This window comes from Tauraco erythrolophus, chromosome 5 (genome assembly GCF_009769465.1).
Source record: "Tauraco erythrolophus isolate bTauEry1 chromosome 5, bTauEry1.pri, whole genome shotgun sequence".
In the NCBI taxonomy this organism is placed as follows: Eukaryota; Metazoa; Chordata; class Aves; order Musophagiformes; family Musophagidae; genus Tauraco; species Tauraco erythrolophus.
The window spans coordinates 23,788,663-23,810,778 of record NC_141469.1 but is presented as its reverse complement, the minus strand read 5'-3'; the positions used below and the strand labels follow the sequence as shown (position 1 = coordinate 23,810,778).

Sequence of the window (22,116 nt, the reverse complement as noted above, 5' to 3'; positions counted from 1 at the left end):
GGTGGCTTTCCCGACCCCTCCCCAGGTGTGGGATGGGGCATGGGGGCGGGAGGGCTCCAGGTGTCGTTCCCTCCCTCCTGTAAATACTGGGCAATTCCCCAGACTGTTTATGGAGCGTGGAGCCTCATAGACGTGTTTGTACACTACGAATTCTGCAGCAGAATATTTTTTACGACATTTTGCTCTTTGGTTTGGTTTTTTTTTTTCAGTTTTTTTTTTTTGTAAGCTATATTTTTGTATATTTAATTGCTATTTTAAAAATCTAATAACGCGTCTTTTTTGCTAATCACACTATTCTTAAGGAAAAACGAGGAAAGGAAAAAAAAAAACCCCAACGGTTTGCATGTGATTTGACTTGAAATGTAAATAAAAACAGGTTTTGGAAGCTGGGGGTGTGTTTGCAGGGGGTGGTTTGCAGCTGGGAGCCGCTGGCCATGGGGAAGAGAGGAGCGTCGTGGCACCCTGGGGACACTCCCAGTGCCGCTCTGGCCCCAGCCCTTTCTTGAGGATGGGGGGAGCCCGGAAAATGGGCTGGTTTGGGGCCGGGGATGCTGTTGTCCGTGTCTGCCTGCAGTAGCAGCATCCCCTGGCCCCAAGCGGGAGCTTTGCTCCTGGATGGTGCTGGATCAGGGAACTCACCCTGGCAGGAAATCCCCTGGAAAGCCCTGGCCGAGGGCCGCCACCTTCTTGCTGCGCTCCTCATCATCTTCAGGAAGCTCCAACATGATCATGGAGAGCTCGCTGGGTGAAGACTCCCGCTGGTGGGACAAAGCCAGAACCTCCCCGTCGCTGGATGTGCCAGTGCCGGGCGCCTGCTGCTGCTGACGAAGCCCCGCGACAGCCCTCAGAAAGCCCCCGGGCTCTGAAGTCACCCTGCAAGAACATGCCCAGACCCACCCCCAGCCGCGCACAAACCCACCTTCTGGGCAGCACGGACCCGTGCCAGCGCTCGGGTTCTCCTCAAACCTGGTTTAGAAACCTGGTTTTAAGGCACCTGGTTGAACACATGACAAGCCCGGGCAGACCGAGCATCCAGAAGGGATCCTCGCTACCAGCAACAAGACAAATACTGGGATTTAATTATTTTTTTTCCCTCCGTTAACATGCTCTGAAATGCAGCCGATTTCCAGAGAACAGAACCCATGCAGGGATTGCCGAGTTATTTTTAATAAGCTTCTAAAATAACGGGAAGGACTTGTTTACACCTATTTCACCAGCATGTTCTTGATGTCTGTTCAGATCAACCTTCATCCCTTCGCTCTGGAGCAAGGAGACAAGAAGCAAATACGAGAAGGGTTCCAAGTATATAAAAAGAACTGTAACATTTTATTACAAGAAGAAAAACAAAAAAAAACAGAGTTACAAAAAAAATACACAGGCTACATCAGGGACTTTGGCATTGGACATCAGACCACCCAGGATCTACTCAAAATCCAGAGAAAAAGGAGTTACACACATAAGCAGAACACCGGAAAGCTGGCAGGATGCTGCTGCCCGGGACACCAGCCTGGCACCGACTCCAGCGTCTCAGGACAGGGACTCCTTGGAGACCAGGCTGCGGGGCTGCTCCTCAGCTCTCCAGCACTTCCCTCTGTGCACCAACACCATTTCAAGGCAGCTTCTGCCTTCCATCAAGCCTTGGCTCCCAGAGGCTACTGCTTCTGTGTAGCACAAGGACTCGGGAAGCACAAGGACTCAGGAAGTCTGTATGTGGTCTGTGCAAACCCCCCCGCAACTAGTGACATCTGATAAGCCCACAGCAGCCCAGCCCAGCACTGCAGTATTGCACCCAGGAGCTAAGCAGGACCTGGGCACACGGACCTTCCAAAAAGCCAAAATATTTTTCTGTTTCATTTCCACGAGTCAAACCAGGCCCTGAGTTTTGGCTGTGAGGGTGGGTGACCTGGCTGAAACGGCAGCTGGTTCTGAGTCACGTACTACATTTTATATGGCAGGGAAGGGGTTAAGTCAAGTCTAGAAAACCTACGATCAGCAATTCGAACGTGGAGTTGTTGCTAATACACCTACTTGGGGTATCTTTTGTGTGATTTCACAAGAAACGAAGAACAAATGAGGTCTCGGATGCAACAGATGCCAAACGGGTTGCCCAGAGAGGTGGTAGACGCCCCATCCCTGGAAACAGCCAAGGTCAGGTGGGATGGGGCTCTGAGCAACCTGGTCTAATTGAAGACGCCCCTGCCCATGGCAGGGGGTTGGACTAGGTGATGTTTGAAGGTCCCCTCCAACCCACACCACGCTATTATTCCGTATTATCCTGCTCAAACCCCTTAACCTCTATAAAAGTACCGTGTTATACTGAATGCAGAGTGGGATACAGCTGAAACCTGCACTACGCTGCAGGAAAAGCACCAAAATTTTCTTCCGCAGACAGCACGCAGCAAAGATTACCTTTCAGGTGAACACTGCTCTCTTTTTCCACCCCATTTTATTGTTCTTGTCAAATTACTGGATGTATTCAGGAAGCTCCAGGCCCACAGTCAACTGAGGTTTAGAAAACATCCTGCTTTACACCGTGTCGGCTGTCTGGAACGCCTGGCAGCCGAGCTGACAGGACAGGCTGTAGGAGAAACATCACACAGGATCTCATCTAGCAAAGAGCACGTCTTCTGAATTCGTCGATTCTTCCCTTTTCAGGCCCAAAAGAGAGGCAGGTACCACGCAGCGACCTCGCGAGCGCCTGGCTCTCGGGCTGCAGCAATGGGTAGAGTCAGATGCAGTTTGCTGTGCTGCTGCTGCAGCCAACCGGCAGGACACCGACCGGCACGGGCTGTCTGGCGCTGCCATTGGTCACCAAAACATGCACCAGGACCAGGGAGTGGAAAAATCAACTTATCCGAAAGGAAACCATGACTTTAAGAGACGCATTCGAGCCAAGATGAGAGTCATTCCCACGTTCTGGGATAAACCCCAACACGTATGGACTGAAGTGATCCACACCTGCATTTTACAGGAGATTGCTTCACCCCGCTCACGGAAGCACGGCTTCTACGCAGAGCTGAGCTGCTCAGCTGCGAAGCCAGAACACCCTAGCATCTCCATTGAGCTTACATCATCAAGGAAGGTGCAGATGGCTCTTTGGAAAAGCAGCTCTTCCACGTTCCCTGGCTTGGGCGCAGTTACACTGAAATACTTGATGCTGGTGGCACAGCAAAGAGAACACCAACACCCTCCTCCTCGCTACAGATCCAAGTGTGGGAAGAGTTTCTGCGAAGGGCAGGGCAAGGTGGAGACCCGAGGGAGGAAGGACGGATCACAACCTCTACGCATGCTGCCTTGCTTTTGGAACAGCTGTCCATTATCAGCATCTCTTTTGTTTTGAGGGATCATTTATTCAGGGAGCACTAAGCCATTCCTAAATCCACGTCCTGAGATCTTCAGGGGTCCCAAAGTGCAGCCACCCAGTGTGCGGGCCGTATGCAGAATGGCACGCAGAGAGAAACCAGGAAAGAGTACAGCATGTGTATGGGACGGACAGGTTCCCCCCGGAAACTCCATTAGTTTAGCAATTAATAAACATAAAATGGAACATTACAAAGAAGATCCCAAGACTGAAAGAAAAAAGTCATCTCTTTGGTATCATTATATGCAGCCAAGTTTTACAACAGGGAAAAAAACCCAACCACAACCAACCAAACAAGAAACCAAAGCTATTTTGGCTCCGAATTCACTTTTAGCAGATCTCAAGGTCGGAGGCTGACAGACACTCCCAACACCGCGCCAGCCCCATGGCACACACCAAAAGCTGCTGTGGTCCGCGCGGAGGCGTTACAGGCTGCAGCCACAACCAGCCCGCGCCGACTCAGGCTACCTGAGACGCAGGATTTGGGCATCACCTTCCGTCTCTAACGAGCTGTACACACGGATAAGGAACTGCAGTGACAAACAGAGCCTTGCTGAGAGCACAGCGGTGCTGGAGAGGCCACTGCGCAGGTCGGGGAGGCGGAAGCGGTCCGCACGGTTTTACACGCCAGGGCTGCGCGGATGTGGCTCCCCCCTTCCCGACGATTTACAGCACACTGCCAACGCGACACCTTTCATTGGTGGAACATAAAACGCTGTGGCTGAACTCTGTCACAAACTGTGAACTGGGCAGACATTCAGCTCTCCCAGGAATCCTGACGGAGGGAAGAGAGCGCGCGTCTTCCATTACATCACTACCATTGAACGCGCAGACAGCTACACACAAAGGGCTGTTTGATGTCAGCGACTAACACCCTCCAAACGTTCCAGATACCACCGCCACCTTCAGCCAGTATCTAGCTGCACATACGCTTCTTCTGAACGAACCTGCATTGCAGCTGAAGGCTGGTTTCAGGAATGCAAAAGTCCTCTCCCACAGTCAGTTTGGCAGTTGGCGAAGGGATGCTCTGAAGCGAAACGCGGACGTAGCGACACAGGAAGTGCCCTGACTTCGTAGGTCCAACGCACAGAACCTGCATGGAGTCAGGCGGAATCCAGGAGTTCCAGAAGAGCACCAACTGCTCCAAAATAACCCTGAAGAGCAGACAGGAATATCCAATAAAAATTCAAGCACAGTCCCACAAGTGGTGCAAGAACAAGAAGGTCACACATATGGTGTAATTCTAACAACCTATAAAAGATGGCAGGAAGAAATAACTATAGGTTGGTACGTTACAAAATAGATTCCAACACGGGAATAATTGCTACACGGGAATGCAGAGTGCACAGAATCCCCTACACTATCAACAGCCTGAAAAGAAAGCTCACAAGCAAGATGAGTAAACAATTCTTTCATTAGTTACTGGAACAACATCCATGTTTTTTGTGACCCTGGACACTGCAGTAACCGTGGCTGTAGTAACACAGTGGGAACCTGCTGCTCAGTGTGTATCAGCAGCAGCTACAGACCCCACACAGCTCTTTCAAAAAGGATTTGAATTTGACACGAGACAAAACAAATGTAAAATTTCACCTCATGTTCCAAGAAAAGTGCTTTTAACTGTCCCTTCGACCAGTAGTCCAAAGCATATGCCAGAAGCCTCATCGAAATTGTATTGATCCGAAGGAAATTGCCAACAAACACCACTCGATTGATGTTCTGCAAGTAGGAAGGAAAAAAAAACCAAGGGAACGTTAAGGCTGAATTCCATTTTCCATTTGCAATAACGAATACCCCACCTTAGAGTAAGAAGAAAAAAGTTACACTTATAATGCCTCTTCAAAACACATACGCAGCTTTCCAAATACATTTTCCCGTGAGACCTGATGAAAAACAACCAGCTGAAAGCAGAGGGAAATCACCAGTTGACACTAAAGCAACCGGATCCAGAGAAACTGCATCGCCCCGAAGAGCTGTTCCTGGCAGCTAAGGAGCGTAACTGCCTCGGTGAGCAGGGATGGGAGCTGCAGAGAGGAGTTACGACACATTTGCAGCTTTCTGAACTGAAGAGTTTTGAAACTGGAGCCAAAGAGCCGATCTGCAAGGGAGAGACGACACCGAGTCGGCTTGGGGTTTGGCAGCTGCAAAAGATGGTTCCAAAGAGCGAGGTGAGATGAAAAGGGGTGCGCTGAGATAGATGGTCAGGAACCGCACCAGGAGGGGCCAGAGACTACACCGAAAGACAAAAAAAAAAAAAGAGCTGTATTCAGCACTGGTGAGGCTGCACCTCAGATACTGTGTTCAGTTTTGGGCCCCCCTGGACAAGAAAGACATGGAGGTGCTGGAGCGTGTCCAGAGAAGGGCAGCAAAGCCAGTGAAGGGTCTGGAGAACAAGTGTTACAGGGAGCGGCTGAGGGAACTGGGGTTGTTCAGCCTGGAGAAAAGGAGGCTGAGGGGAGGCCTTCTCGCTCTCTACAACTACCTGGAAGGAGGTTGTAGTGAGGTGGGGGTCAGTCTCTTCTCCCAAGTAACAGACGAAAAGACAAGAGGAAACAACCTCCAGTTGTGCCAGGGAGGTTTAGATTGGATATGAGGAAAAATGTCTTCACTGAAAGGGTTGTGAAGCATTGAAACAGGCTGTCCAGGGAAGTGGTGGAGTCACTATCCCTGGGGGTATTTAAAAGTCATGCAGATGTGGTGCTGAGGGACGTGGTTTAGTGGTGGACTTGGCAGTGCTGGGTTAATGGCTGGACTCAATCTTAGTGGTCTCCTCCTACCTAAACGATTCAATGATTCCATTAATTAAGTGACTGCTGATAGTGTCAAGCAGGATCTGCAGAATGTTATAAACATCCATCATTCTTTCAGAAAGCAGCACCAGACAGGTCATATGAAGACAAGTTCTTTTTCAGACTCTTCCACACTACCTGGATATCCACCGGTGTAACCACAGCCTTTCTAGCTTAGGAATTTGAATAGAATGGTTGATTTTTGGCTACGAGATCCTTATACTGGCTAGAGACACTGATCGTCAAGTGCCATCTCCTCTCTCTCCCCCCAACTCTGGCCTTTGACTCATCATTAAAAAGCTGAATGGCTCTCTACTGTTCATCTGGGGAGGAAAAAAAAAAAATTTGGAAACTTTTAACTAACACAATTCTGAAAGAAAGGAAAAGACAAACCAAGTAGTGCTATTTTGGATTTAAATCAGACTTCCAGTCAAACTTTTCAATGCCAAAATAGTTCTCCTGAGCCAAGTGATGAACTCTGAAGCTTTCTTGTTCTCCAAAAAGAAGATAAAAAATTTTCAGTTCCTCTTCTTACCGAGGAATCAGGATCAAGTCATGTCTGCTCCTTCACTCACACCCTTCTATGGATTTTCCTTCCATCTCCACCTTCATTAACGTTTTCCTCTAACTGTTCAGCATCCTCTTTGCACTCAGCTGTGTGCTCCACTGTGAGGACTCAGCAGATGTATCATGGGCAAGACCGTTTATCATGTCTTGCCTAGTTTCAGCAGTAAATGAAGGTAAATCGTGAGCACCCGCCAACAGCAACAGGAGTCAGGAGTATGCCTCACCCCGTTAGCTCATCCCATAGGAACAGGCGCAGGACGGAGCGGAGAGCACGTCTCTGTTCTTTCATAGCCCTGTACAATGCTGCTTGACATGAATGCAACAAGGCAGCACTGTAAAGAAGCTGAAAGCCCAAAGATACAGGAACGGTCGTGGAAGTGGTAGGGCCTGACCCAAGAAATTGAAAGCAACTTGTAAAAACAACATAGGAAAGGCATCCAGCCTCTACATCCCTCTACTCCGCCTTTCCTTCTCTCTCAGAGGTCCCAAGAGTTGTAGTTTATCGCACACCAACAGTTCCCAAACTGCTGCAGAGGAGCTGTTTAACTCCTGACCTCAGGAGACCAAGAGCCAGCCCCCAATTCATTCACAGCTCTTCACTTCACAACGATCTGGCTCCAACTATGCAGACGAGCAAGGATAAAATTCACCCAAGAATCCAAGATGAGCAGATTACAACTTACTGAACATCCCAAAAAGACAAGTATGAACACGCATCTTCAGATGCGTGAAGATGCTCTCTTCTCTCTCCCTGAAGAGAGACTCAGTAGCACACAAGTGATGCTTCAGACAGGAAGCAGTGAAACGGATTTCCCCTTCATACCTCATTAAGCGCGCACATCCGTGCTATGGAGCCAATGTTATTAGTGATGGTGATTAAAGTGGCCTTTGCGAGGTCCTCTTTGCTGACAGATTCCCGCTTCTCCTTGCTCATCATGTTTCCAAAGCTGTAAAGACAGTTTTCGGTAATTTAGTTCTGTTAAAACAAAACAGCAGAGGGAATGGTCGCTCTCCTAAGACACATAAATCCAGTTTTTCATCCTTGCAGAACCTCCAGTAAAAATAAAACAAAAATAAAAGTCAGTCAAGTCATTACCTGGATGCTACAGCCCAGCCTGGCAATCCGAATCGCTCGTAGTCTCCTCCGTAAATGTCCCGCACTAGTTTGTCCACTTTGGTGCTGTCTCCACGGGATGCCATCTCTAGGGCTTCTTCAAAGGTGGAGCAACCAGTAAGAAGGCAGCAGAGACCAAAAAAGGTTCCCCCTCCAAGGCTGCAACATCAAGCAAAATGAAAGTCACTTTGCTTCCAAAGAGTCAGAGAAGGAAAAGGGCTCCTTCCACTCAGGAAGTTAGCTCAGACTGCCTCATTCCTTCCACTTCCTCCCTTTTCAGTGACAGCAATCTTGGAAGAGCAGCATTCTTCTTTAAATCTGTTACTTTCAAATAACTTAGAGCCCGTAAGGAATGCCACAGCCTTCTGCAGAGGGCATGTTTCTAAACGAGAAATTAATTTTCTTATTTTACAATATCCACCTTCTTCCCAGCACTCAGAGAAGTCAATTTTTAAATATTAGTCCTGAGGGATAACTGGAGTATTAGGGCACAGCTCCTCAAAACTTAGGGGAAAAAAACATGTCCTGTTCACTTTACTATGCACATATGCCAATAATGATGTATAATAAGAGTAAGATCTGTAGTGTGGGATGATGATGATGATTATTATTATTACTATTACTGCTAACTTTCAGGAAAGCTTAAAGCCCCAGAGTTCTTCGGCTTTGCCTGGCAACAAGAGCCACATCTTCAAGGATAGCTGCAGCAGTCCAGCAACTGTCTGGGGAATTACTGCCGTGCCAGCATCCCTTCCACCAAAATAAGGTAACTATCGGAAGTCAGGATGCAAATCTCTACTGTTAGAATCAAAGCTAACAGCTGTTACCATGATCGTTATATTTGGGATAATCCCAAACTATGGGATCTCTCTGATGGCAAACAAAACAGTTCAGAAGCTGTTTTTTCTGTTGCCCTGCTGTAGGAATTACAGAGACCAGTTGCAGTGAGGAAAGCAAAACACGAAATTCAGATTCTCTCTTCCAGGAGGGATCTTTGTCTGCAGAAAGTAGGGACTGCAGTAAAAGCAGGAGCTCAGCCATTCAACTCCCCACCTTTAATGCAGCTTGTCCCTGAAAATGTCATCTACAATGCAGAAATGCATTCCAGACTCTACAAGAAAACTCAAAATAAACTGACCCCCTCATGGCACTCACCTGGTGCCCGTTACCCGTTTATAGTTTTCTTTTGAGTACACAGCCAAAATGCTGACCCCTGAGCCAATGTTCACCAAAAGGAGAGGATACGGATTCTCCAAGTTGAATGGGAGCTTCTGACATCTTTCAGCATCCGTCGGGTTTTCAAAATAGTAGCACTCTGAATGTCCATTGAATCCAACCGAATCAATGTACAAAACTCCTTTAATAAGGCAATCGAGTTCATCAAGCTTACAAAGCTGAAGGTCACCCATCTGGCAGGGAAAAAGAGAAAAAACAAAAAAAGAATATTCAAGAAGTAGCTAGGGGTCTGAAGTGTTTATGCTCAGGGCTAGAAAAATGCATTCACTTCCAGCTAAATTCAGTGATCTCCATTACTCCCTGTGGTGGCTGAGAGAGAAGTACTGATCACAGGAAAGTTCCGTCTTTCTCCCTGCACACGGACTGCTAACTATCCTGGCCCTGAAGTGTGCAGACATGAAAGAGGGGGGAATGAACAACTGCATCCACAGATGGATGCCAAGAGAATCCCATCAATTTCCATGGGCCTGATTTAGGCCCTGACTCTGAGACACTGGCATGAAAAACAAAGAAAAACAAGAAGGGACTCATCTGTTGTTGGACCAAAGAAAAACCACCCAGAAAACCACCCAGAAAACAGAGGAAGTTGTGAAATTGTTTTCCCTTCATGTCACTGCCTCAACTGCACAACTGTATTTGGTGCGCTTTTCCAAGCCCTGGTTAAACAAAGTATTTATCACACATGTTTTTCACCTATGAACAAGAATCAAACTTACAATGAAGCTGCATGATGATGTCAAATTCCAGCTACTAACCTCCCTACCAGTTAATTCACCAGCAAATTTGACTGAACCTCAACCAGCTCACTCACACTTGTTTTAGAATCATAGAATGGTTTGGGTCAGAAGGGACCTCAAAGATCATCCAGTTCCAACCCCCCTGCTATGGCCAGGGACACCCTCCACTACACCAGGTTGCCCAAAGCCTCATCCAACCTGGCCTTGAACACTTCCAGGGATGGGGCAGCCACAACTTCTCTGGGCAACCTGTTCCAGTGCCTCACCACCCTCAGAGTGAAGAATTTCTTCCTTAGATCCAATCTAAATCTCCCCTCTTTCAGTTTAAATCCATTGGCCCTTGTCCTATCACTACACGCCCTTGTATGTAAGAAATGAAACCACATGAGCAAAGGAACAATAAAACAAATATCAAGCATGTGAAAGACAGCAATGAGAAAAAAAACCCACAAGACTGAGATCAGCATAATGAGAGATTAATAATACAGAGACAGTCTTGTAAGAGCACATGCCATGGAAGTTAGTTAAAAATTTTAGAGTTACAGGAACGTTACATGCACTTTCAGGAAAGAAAGTATCCTAATTTGGAGATGCGAACTTGACTCCACATGCTGTTTCCTGAACCAAGTTTAACTGGAGTTAAGCACGCTCTTCCAAATCTAAGATTTAGAGAAGTTTTTGAGTCTGCAGAGAAAGTTTTCTAGTTTAAAGCTTTAAAAAAACTTGGCTACCAGATCTGAATCGTATAGAAGCCAAAAATGCATACTGTGCGAAAGTCCTGCTCAAATTTGTACGCTCCACCTCCCGTGGCACATAAGGTAGTATGGAGGCTTGAGAAGTGTTTTTCGCTTCCCATTTGGATAAAAGCAGGCATGTCATGAGTAGGAAAGCGTATAAAGTGCAGATTGCCTTTACGTCCACACAGGGTAAGGTCCTTTAGTTCAAGGTGCACATCCCGAATGCCTGTAGATCCATAGGCTACATTTGATGTCAGGTATTTGCGGATACTTTTGAGGTTTTCCACTTCTTCCTCCTCCTCTTCAGCGGTGATGTCCTTTGGTTCAAAATAAACAAGTTTGACCAAGGTCCCTCCGATATCCAAGCCAAACCAAGGGAAGACTAAAGCCAGGAGAAAAAAAAAAAAGAAGAAAAAGAAACAGGTTGTGATACTGTCATCCCATCAGCAAAACAGTTATAAACTGAATTAATCCCTGCAATTCTCTAGAGACTCCGCAACGTAGGCCTGTTTGATCTCCTCATTTCCGAAGTGGAGAACAAAGGAAAAACATTAGCAGACTGGTCTGCCTTTGACAAACGTGGCTGAGACTCCTCTGACCACGTCCTCCGCTCCTGTTTTGAGACACCACGTGTTCAGGAGCTTCCAACATCTGATAGGCAACACTCAAAATACTTACACCACCACCACCACGCAGCACTGGAGACGCACCCAGCACAGGCCTGACAGTCCTGCACAGCCACTAGATACTGCTGCAATTTTAATCCCCAGCTATTTCTTTTATAAAAGTTCTGATCCAGAGCCAGAGCCAAGGATAATACCGGTGCTTTTACATCAAAGGGATGCACAAACGTTAACTAATTAGAACACATAACTGAGGTAGACGAGTAATCTAAGATGCCCCAGGGAGACAAAAACAAATGTCTAATTGGATTATTTTATTAGTCAAATTCCCCCATGGTACAAAATATGCATTAGCGTCAGGCCCAGCAACATTTACAGCTGTATTAGATAATGAGCTTCTTGGAAAAGATCAAGAGAAAACCCTGATCAGATGGAATCTGCGATTAGAGTTGAGAACTGGAACAGATTAATATTACTATTAATGAGCTAAAGGATAGGCTTGAGCTAACAAGATACACGGGCTCCAGAGCAAAGAGAAAAATGTAGCCACATGTTCCGGCTTATGGTAGCAGGATTAAACCCTTATGCTTTTTCCAAAAGGAAAACAGGAATGTTTAGAAAATAAATCTGAATGTTAGATGTTACTAACGTTCATCTGGAAAGAAGGATCTCAGGTTTTAGCAAAATTCTTACACGTCAGAGACAGGCACGATAACATTCTACTGTTATTTTTGCAAAATATGTTTTCTTATCTGCAGACGGATAAGCGTGCAACACGAAGAAGCCCTCATTCCTGCCACCGTTCGAAAGCGCGTATCGCTCCGGTTAAGCCCTGGGAAGCAGCAGCCACCCCAGAACGCAGGACTGCCCAAACAAAAGCATGTTCCGTGTTCAACGTGCGCACCGAGGCCCCGCCACTCGAGCTGCAGGAGCACCACGCAGTCAGAGAGCAATTCCCACCTACCTAGAGGCAGCACTTAAGAAAGCCGAACAGCAAAGAAAATGACCCAGAGGCAGGAGAGAAACTCAATCCCAAAGAAAAGGATCTCTGAAAAGCCCCAAACCCGACAGGCAAGCACGTGTTTGAAGACGACGCATCCCCTCCTCGGTGGGTTAACTTGGTTGCTGTGCAGAGCGGTGGTAAAACGGGCCCTTCTAGAGCATCACAGCTCCCCAGGAGCTGCCAGAGCCATCGGTTACCCACATCATTTTTCAATCACTGAGCTATTTTTATGTATTTACATAGAGGCCACCCCCAACCATCACCAAAAAAAAAATCCTGAAAGAAGTCGCAAGCTCTATTTTAGGAGGCACATCCAGATCCCAATCAACGTCTATTTCTAATCCATTGGCTTCAAAACAAGAACGGACATAAAAATAACTGTTCATGAATGAGAGAAAGAGAAATCTGAATCATGGCCCGAGAGAGAGAGGAAGCAGGAGCAATTCAAGAACTTTGGACAATTTTTCATTCCGTACTTCTGAAATGGATTTCAGGATTGCAAACTCCATCAGTATTTCAGGATAGAAAGTCTACCAAATGCTTTAGAATAAAATAGAACTATTTAGTTTGGAGAGGACCTTTAAAATCATCGAGTCCAAGTAAACCTAACACTGCCAAGTCCACCACTAAACCATGCCCCTCAGCTCCACATCTACACGTCTTTTAAATATGTGCAGGGATGGTGTCTCTGGGACACCAGACCAGGAGGAGCATCCTCATGGGAAGAAGGGTCCAAGACCTTGGACCAGTATAAGTGGAGGGAAAGGCAAAAAGGACAAACTCCAGGATTTCTGTACCCCCAGAGAAATGGCCTTGTCGTGGAGGTGTGCGGCAACAGCAGCTGAGCTGGCAAACAGCAGTCACAGAGACCAAGGCCACTCTGACCAGGAGATGGAGACTCCGTTTCCACACGGCAGGCATCAAGGCAGCAAACAAAACCCACCAAGCGGCCACTTGCTTCACTCACCTGCTCTTCCTGACACCTTGAACCTAAAAACCTGTATGCAGGCCCTCCTAATGCCACAGTAAAGCCATCTCCAATACGGCATATACACCTGTAAGTCAGCAGTCCCCACATTAATGGCAGAATGGGACCCCTCCCAAAGTGGAATGAAGTCCTAGATGTTGGATTGAAGTCCCAGATTTCTCAACTAACTACCGCAGAAGAACACTCTGAACAAGCATCATGCCCTGCTATTGAGAGAGGAAGCAATAAGAACGCCATCAACGTCACACAGGTAAAAACAGGGCACTGGCAGCCAAACCAGAGCCTCCTGCTGCTGTTCCAGTCCCTCCAGTGACTGTAACTGGCAAACACCGCTCTATTTAAATACCCAGTTCATGTATATGATCACTAAAAACAGGTTCCCCACATTCACTGTGCTTTTCAATACTGCTTAAGCTCTGCTGAAAAACGAACAAGCTCTACGCAAGGAAAGGAACAGGAGGAGGCTCTGGCTTTACTCAGCCAAGTCTCCTCCCGTCTGCCATGGTCACTGACATCCCGGACTCCCTTTCCACAAATCTCCCGCTCTTAAAAGTGCTCATCTGCTTCGCCATCTCTGATCTGACGAAGGGATTGGTTCCAGAAAGCTCCTGTCCTGGTGCCAGGAAACCTCTTCCGATTTCTTGGAATATTTTTGTTTCTGTCAGGACATGCAATTTATTTCTGCATCATGAAGCCTGCGCTTTCTTCTTTTTAAGGCACCCCCAGCCTCGTATTTAGAGACAACAGTCCTTCCTGTTGTGGGTTAGGCCAACCTCGCTTTGCCAGGCTGCGCAGGGGCTGAAACGGGGAGAGAGCATGGGGTGGGGTCTGGGAGATGCCCTCATTGGGGTGCAGCAGAAAAGCATCCAAAAACTAAGGCACAGTGCCCTGCTGAAGCCACGTAACTGCCAATGTCGTATGGGCTGCTTCGTCACGAGCTAACAGGCTTCCACTTTGGAGCACACATTCAGCTGGTAGTGCACGTGTTGGTTCAGCAGAGCAACACTAGTTCATTTTAAAGTTGGTTGTGAAGTTCACGCACCAAGCTCCTACGTTCAGGGACACAAACCTTCCAGATTTTAAGGCGTGAGAATCACCAGCTCGGTCCATCAGTTCAAGAAGCTTTCCTTGTCACCAAAAAAATAGCAGCTCCTTCAAAACTTCATCACAGCTCATTCTCAGTGTCCTCAAGACCTTTGATTTTTTAATATCTACAAACTTTACTTTTTATTCAGGTGTTGTTATAGCTGCCATTGAACTAGCAGAACATCAAGCGTGGGGCTGAACCATGCCAGTTATCCACTGTCTGGCGCGCCAGAAGACACGGCTAACGGGGAAACAGGAATGATGCCTATAGAGCTGGGTGTCAAGTGCAGTCAGGTTGGACTCAGGGCTTCCTAGTCTTCCCCCGGCACTGGCCCTGTTAAACCCCAGCTGGCCCCAAAAAAGGGATACAACCCCCCCCAAGCAGGGACGCAGTCTCAGATCAGAGCTGGCTTCACACATCCGTGTGGCACCAGCTGCGGAAAGCTTCTGCACGGAGCAGCTGGTGTTTTCCATCTGCCAACAGCTCAGCTATACCTTCTGTAAGTCACCAGGGATAAATTCTGAAAGATAGCCTATTAAGGTAATTAAGTTAAACCAAACGATTCTTAATTATGGATCTATCATTATATACATCCCAGCCACAGGTTAAGAATCCAAGGAAGAAGCTGGCTAGCTCAAAATTAAGTACTTCTTTAGCATGCTGTAAAGGATTTTATATGGAGTTAAAACCTGCACAGAGCACTCAATCTGGAGCATGGACAAAACTTTCCCTATAAACCCATTTTTCTAGGAAAGGGGTGCAGCATACAAACAAGAGGAGAAAATTATTTCGACGACATGGGCAACTGGGTTTTTTTTCTTACACTTACAGGAAGTCAGCCAACATGAACACGAAGGGCAGCGACAGCTCTTCCATATCTGAGAGCTAGAAAAATCCGTGCCTTCAAAAGGGAGGAAGAAGGAAGCTCTCTTGGATGAATGCCACCACCATCTGCTACCGAGACTGCTCTTAAAACACCAATTTTTCCCAGCACCTACAATGCAATGGAACGCCATCCGAAGATCTCTCCCTTCTAAGCCTCTACAGGGTTTTTTTTCCAACAGAGCTGCTGCAGAAGACGGCAGATCTAGAGCAGTGTGGTGGCACCCAGGAGCCTTTGGGCTGCCCGGAGGCTGATTTTTCTCAGTCAGAAGGTTCTGCTGAAACAACCAGCGCAAGAAGACGCCAGCTTTAACGACCAAGGCAGAAAATGCAAACACTGCCTCTCTTCACCACCTCCCTGCTGCTACATGGAGCCCTCCGAGAGCTCACCAGCCACAGAAGGACAGGGAGGGTGAGAAAAACATAGGCAGAGCATAGGAAGAGCATCGCGGTGTGAACCTCTGGACTCTCCTCCTGCCCAGCACCTTCTGGGAAGTGTTTAGTCTCTCACTGGATGTTTGGACATTTACAAGAAAGGCAGGAAATCCTCTTCTGAAAGCCAGAACTGCTCTCCATTCAAAACCTTCTACAGCCTTTTTCCTTAAAGAAACGCTATATATTAATTTTGTTAGCACGACGACAGCCACTAACCCCACTCTCAAATTTGTAAGACAAAAAAACAAACGCAATAGTATTCAGTGTGAAAAGCAGCAGAGGTACAAGGAAGGTGACTTCAGGAACTGACAAGATTGTGGCATCACTCAGCAGATCAGTCACCCAACGATAAGCCTTATTTTCGTTTGCTTCCCGAACGCAACACATTGCAACAGCAGTTATAAAGCATCTTTAAAGCAAATTTTTCTCCAAGAAGAAAATCCTTCATTTTTTGGCCTGACAAAGCATTGTTTTCCTTTAGTGCAGATGCTTTTCAAAATGAGCTCTGTACATACACACAACGTACATGAAGCTCTTTGTCTTAAAAATAAACTTTCTTCTAATGGGCAGATCTGTGGATACACAACAACAAACAAAAGATCAGTCTGCAAACAAAGTTAAGGGCTTTTTTTTTAGCTGGTACTAAATAACCTCATAAATAGAAGAGCTCAAAGATACTAGAGGAAGAGCCGCCACCCTCCCTTCATCTTCAAATCCCTTTTAGAGTTCCACTGTAAGCTCTTTGGGGCAAGGAAAATACAATGCATTTGTTATGTAAATTACTTTATAAAACTAGACACTATATAAACGAAAAAAAAAACAAACCCTCAACAGACTTATTTTGAAAGCTGCAGAAGTGTCAAGGTGAAAGAGGTGATACAATTAAAAGATCTCCATGGTGGATTTTCTTCATACGACAAGCAGCTCAAGCTGTATTTCAGACTGATCCTTAAGTTATGAGCCAATTACACCAGAAGCTAAAAAGATTAGCCTGCAGAGCAACGAAGACCGACGATTTAGTTGAGCGTATGGCAGAGTCTCTACATTTACTCTAAAATATTCAACGTTATATTTTAATAATGTTATACCATGATGGAAATTTTACAGATGGGGAAAAAAAAAAATTATTCATCAGCATTTAATACAAAGTCACTCTAAGTCTACATATCCTCCCACCTCTAAAAACAGGCTCTGCTAGGAATTCACATTTCATACACAATTCCAAAACATAAAAAGGTACTTAAAAATCAAAGCTTTTTTTTTTTACTGCAAAGAAGCTACCAAAACAGTCTTTTATTTGTACCTCTACTTAGATACTATGTATATTGAGAATTTAAAGCAATGTGAACATTACGCCTTTGCATAATTCTGATATAAGGTACTAAAACTTTAAAAAAAAAAAAAAAGGTAGTAGTTGAAAGGACTAAAGAATGGATGAGGACAGGCTTTTTGTTGTTGGTTTTCTTTTAAAACCACACATACATACATTTTTCGAAACTATCTGCAGGATGTTCTGGAGATTTTAAGTATAGGCTTTCTTTTGGAATTCATGAATACCCTACAATACAAATACACTTTATGCCGCCTACTTCTCCTCTCCTTTTGTCAAACAGTAAAACATTATGGGTAATGCCTGGCAAAAGCATCAAAATAAGCTTTTTTTTTTTTTTTTTCAGAGAACTAACAAACATGCTATAGAAAGGAGCAGCATACTTTGTTACCCAGAGAAATAACTTAAACTCATCTGTGTCATGGAAACCAGGTTTTCAGGAAGGAGCAGAAGGGCGGTGCGGCAGCACAGAAGAGTTAGGAGAGAGTGGGAGGAGGAGAAAAGGGGGGAAGTGATAAACCGAACCGCTGACCTATTTCTCTTATCGCAAGGAAGATTCCTTACCATAAAATATTCTCCTGCTCACTATGATCCGGTCATCATCGGTTTTAAACCTACCCACAGCAAGTAATTTGGTATCCCACAGCTGCGCTACAGTAAACATCACGTGAATATCCTCTTTACTCATCTGGGGTATTTCCAGACCGGTTTGCGAGTGTAGATTTCAGTAACGGTACTGATAATTCATTACCAGAAAGGAATTGTTCCGAATTGCCTCTGGAGCTGATACAGCTTTTTCTATATTATCATTTCTGCCTGTACTAACAATCCTGTTGAGATCCCCTTCTCGCCTCACCAACATAACACTCCAAAGCACCCAGGAACTTCCACAAATCTCTGCTTCACAACATTTTCAGGGACGCTTTTCACTCCCTTCTGAGAGCAAGGGCGCCCTTGACTTCTCCTCCTTTTGCCTGCGGCATACTGAAAACCACGACGTCCGCGATAAAGCTCTTCAGCTCCTACAAAGCACACCAAGAAACACGTAACAGCGCGAGATGGACGACGGCACACAGCTCGGACATCGCTTGTACTGCTGCTGGTCGGGTTGTTTCAGATATATCCAGCGTAATTCCCCCCAGTCCCACACCTCCTCCTCATCTCTGCGGCGAAACAGTCCTCGCTACACATTCCTGCTACGGACAGACAACCAGGGAGGAAGAAAGATCACGAGTTTGAACCGCAGCCTGCTGAAATCCTTTCATTCCTGGGGAAGCAGGGCTCATCTGCCAGGGCATCTGCCAGTGCAGGCAGCAAGACAAGCCTCAAGGTCACTGAGCCTGTTTGCCACCTACCAGCAGCAGACAAGTGGGAGCTAAAGTAGGACATTTTTGATCAGACGCTCATTAAGCCGTTTGCTTTTCATTTAGGCTCGCCTGAATCTTCCTTAAGGTGGGATCGAGGATTTTAACTTCAAAACGTAATTTACTTTGACATCAGACATTGTCCCTATTAAGGGATGTACTCGCTCAAGCACTTTTCTTTTCCAATTAGTGCAGAAATCATTTAGGAAAGACAGGCTACGTTGTAATCCCGAATCGCACTACGGATCCAAATCTCGTCTTGGAAGCTGCCAGAACACCCATTTTCCTAAAAGTATCCCACGCCAGTCTCTGCATTGAACTTTACTGCAGGAAACCAGAATCTCAACATCCAACTTCAATCTCTGTTTTCCACAGAAGACACAGAAACTGCCCTCGAGCGAGGCAGGAAAGTGCAGCTCCATCTACGTCCACCCTAACTTTCATACCAGAGATCTCCTTCATCTCCCTACAGCTGCCTGCAACCTAATAACGAACATGTCTCTAATTAACAACCCCGCAGCTCCCACTGGTAGGTTTTGCTGTGATTTCCTCACAGCAACAGCCACACAAGCGAGCTTTCACATACAAAGTTGGTTTTGCTGCATTTAAATCACCACGATGCTCACAACCCTCTACTAAATTTCTCTTTCATCCCATTAAACCTCGAGTAAGCAGAAAAAAGCCCACAATTACCTCAGTTACTTAACATTAACTTTACAATCATTTCCCGACGCAGGATCACTCCTGTAACCTAGCTGACGCTCCATTAGCATTCCTGAGCTGCACTTGCCTGCAACCAGTAAGGCAAGCAGCATCCAGTTCAGCAAGCATCTCTGAAAGTCTTCGGGGATAGAATTCCTATTTTTCACGCAAAGGCAGGGCAAAAAGAGAAGCTTCCTTTTTTTCCAGCAATCAAAAAAAAAGAGAAAGGACACTATTTAAAACTTTACATTGATATGGCGACAATAATGTCTCAGCGTTGCCAGCCAACAGGCCGAGCCTTGCTACGAGATGCAGGACAATTTTGATTCCCGTTTTCAGCCTGGACTCATTTGCTGACGTCCTTTTAATAGCTGCGGAGGTAAGAGGGAACTACGCTGACATTATTTCATTTTCAGGGTATGGCAATCTCCTTCCAAGAGGAAGGACTCCAGCGCAAGTAAAGAAATAATCCCTCAGTTCCACCTCAAACATGGCTGAAGTCCACCACCAGCCACAGCCACCTGAGCGGCAGCTCCTGCCGCTGCCAAAATGAAGGCTGACATCCATTTTGCACCGTTTATGACACGGCGTTTAAAAACGTGGTTCAGGGGACGCTTTTTTTTCCTTCCGAAGCCTGGTTCGGTCTGTGCCCAGCCCCTGCCACACCTGCGGGGCCCTCCCCTCCCAAAATTTACACCATTCTCTTTGCTCTCCATTACTTTGCTTCCACCAGCTACTAGTCCAGCCGCACAGCCTTCACCCCCTGGCTCGTCCATCTGTCTTTCTGTCTCTTTTTCCTCCCCAGTGACCTTCCCTCAGCCCCTCTGGTCCCAGGTCCCCCACCCACCCACCACAGCCCCCACCTCCGCACCCTGCCCCACCAAGCCGGGCACTGTTTTGCCCTCAGTCTCCCAGAGCCGCTGTAGCTCAGCTCATCCCATCCTCCGCCCCAACCTGCTGAGCCCATGTCACTGTCCCGCCACATCCCCACCGTGCTGTCCCCAAACTGGCCACACTGGGCCCAGTCATCACCCAGCTGTGCTGTCCCCAAACTGGCCACATTGGGCCCAGTCACCACCCCACCGTGCTGTCCCCAAACTGGCCACACTGGGCCCAGTCACCACCCCGCCGTGCTGTCCCCAAACTGGCCGCAGTGTGCCCAGTCATCACCCCGCCGTGCTGTCCCCAAACTGGTCGCAGTGGGCCCAGTCATCACCCCGCCGTGCTGTCCCAGTGTCCCCACATCCCCCCTACTCCGCCCCGCCCCCCCCATTAAGGAGCCCCCTTCCCCCGCCCCGCCCCCTCCTGACCCCGCCCACCCAAGCCCCACCCACTCCAGCTCATTACCATAACCCCGCCCCAGACCCCGCCCCCTCACCACAGCATCCCCCAAACCCCTCCCGCAGCCCCGCCCCCGTGCCCCGCCCCCCTAAGCCCCGCCCCCGCAGCAGACCCCCCGCTGGCCGCCCCCCCCGCGCCCCCCTCCCCCCCCCGCCCGCCGCACTCACGCGGGCGGTTCTTGCGAACCGAGTCCCGGCGCTGGCGGCTGACGGAGCCGCCCCGTTCGCGGGGCTGCGGCCCCGCCGCGCTGTCAACGCCCGCCGCGCCGCTGCTCCGCCGCCGCGGGGGTCCGCCGTCGGCCCCCCCGCGCCGCCGCGGCTTCTCCTCCGCGCCGCCGCCGTTGCGCAGCGGCTCCATCCGCAGCGCGGCCCGGCCCCATGGGCCGCCCGCCCCGCCGTGCCGCGCCGCGCCGCGCCGCGCTCCTCACAGCCGCCACCGCCGCAGCCACCGCCTCCAGCGCGCCTGCGCCACACGGCCCCCCGCGCCGCGCGCGCGCCCCCGGCCCCGGGGGGGAGGGGGCGGGACAGGCCGAGACGTGGCCCCCAATCCGCGCTCTCCTCCGCACGGAGCGACAGGCGGCCTCGCCAATGGGAGGTAGGGATTGGACAGCAGCGGGGCGCTGGACCCTCCTTCCGCTCTCGGCCGCGGATAGTGACAGGCGCGGCTACCCAATCGAACGCGCGAGCTCGGTACGGGGCGGGGATTAAGGCGCCGGCGAGGGCGGGCCCATATGCGGCACGGCTGGCCTATGGTGTTCCTTTCCGAAGAGACTGACAACACAACAGCCCAATGATGTGAGGCGGCTGCCTGGTCGGGGCGGGAGAAGGCAGGCTGATTGACAGACCGGGTAACTATGGCAACGCAGAAGGGGGGCTGGAAGGAAGACCGCAGTAGGCCCGGTCGGACTGGCCCGCGCGGGGGGGCTGCTTTGCATACGGTTTGCATGTGCAGATAGCGAGGTGTCCTTCGTCCTCTCACTGCGGGGCGGCTCCCCGGCCCCCCACCGTGTCGGACCGGTGTCCCTCCGCCCCCGCCACGGCCCTGCCGGCCTGGGGCCTAAACCTCCTCTGCCCTACCTACAACTCGCCCCTTCTGCAGCTCCTCCATCACGACTCTGTCAGGATGTACATGTGAGGATGCTCTGTCCCAAAGGAGCGCTTGAAAACCTCGTCCTCAGGGGCTGCTCTCTGGGCCACGTGAATGTCACTAACGTAAGGTGAAACAGAATCTGACATTTCTGAGCTTGACACATCCTGGAGAACAACTAGTAAGGCTCCGGCCTTGTTGGGGAGAGCAAAGGTTTCCTTCCTACAGAGGAAGAGACAGCCGGACAGCAGGAGGTCTTGGAGATCAAGCTGGATCCAAACTCCCTCTTCAGTGAGGGAAGATGGAAACACAGAAACACTCAAGTTCTTCAAACATCTTGCAAGCTCAGTAGAAAGGATTGACAAAACAAAATGGGAACCAAGACACGAGATTTAGGAAGAGTCAAGGATTTGGGAAACATTCTGACCCAATCCTCAGCTCCGTTATAAATCCCAACGTAACTTAAGTGCTGATGCATCCCATTCTTTAAGCTCTGACCCTACATTTATCAATACTGAGCTACCAACTACAGCAGTAGCCATCCAAGCAGCAGAAAAATTGAGGCGAGTATAAAGCATGGCACAAGCGACGATCAACAGGATGACGTTCAAGAGGAAAACACATTCCCAGACTATATTATGCTGTAACAGCTTCCGTTGTAACACGATGGTGGTTCCTGGCTGGAATGCTAATTGATGTCTAACAACCCTAGCGCACAGCCCAGCATGTAACTG

At 48.3% G+C, this 22,116-nt stretch overlaps 1 protein-coding gene across 1 annotated transcript; it reads right to left on the bottom strand.

Moving 5' to 3' along the window:
* Positions 1 to 1,307: 1,307 nt before the first annotated feature.
* PANK2 (pantothenate kinase 2) lies at positions 1,308 to 20,653 on the bottom strand. The gene is made up of 7 exons (XM_086611847.1): positions 20,464 to 20,653; positions 10,571 to 10,923; positions 8,987 to 9,240; positions 7,814 to 7,990; positions 7,541 to 7,664; positions 4,955 to 5,080; positions 1,308 to 4,515 (listed from the first exon to the last, which is right to left on the bottom strand). The coding sequence occupies exons 1-7, from the start codon at positions 20,651 to 20,653 to the stop codon at positions 4,465 to 4,467; spliced, it is 1,275 nt and encodes a 424-aa protein (XP_086467973.1). The 3' UTR covers positions 1,308 to 4,464.
* Positions 20,654 to 22,116: the final 1,463 nt, after the last annotated feature.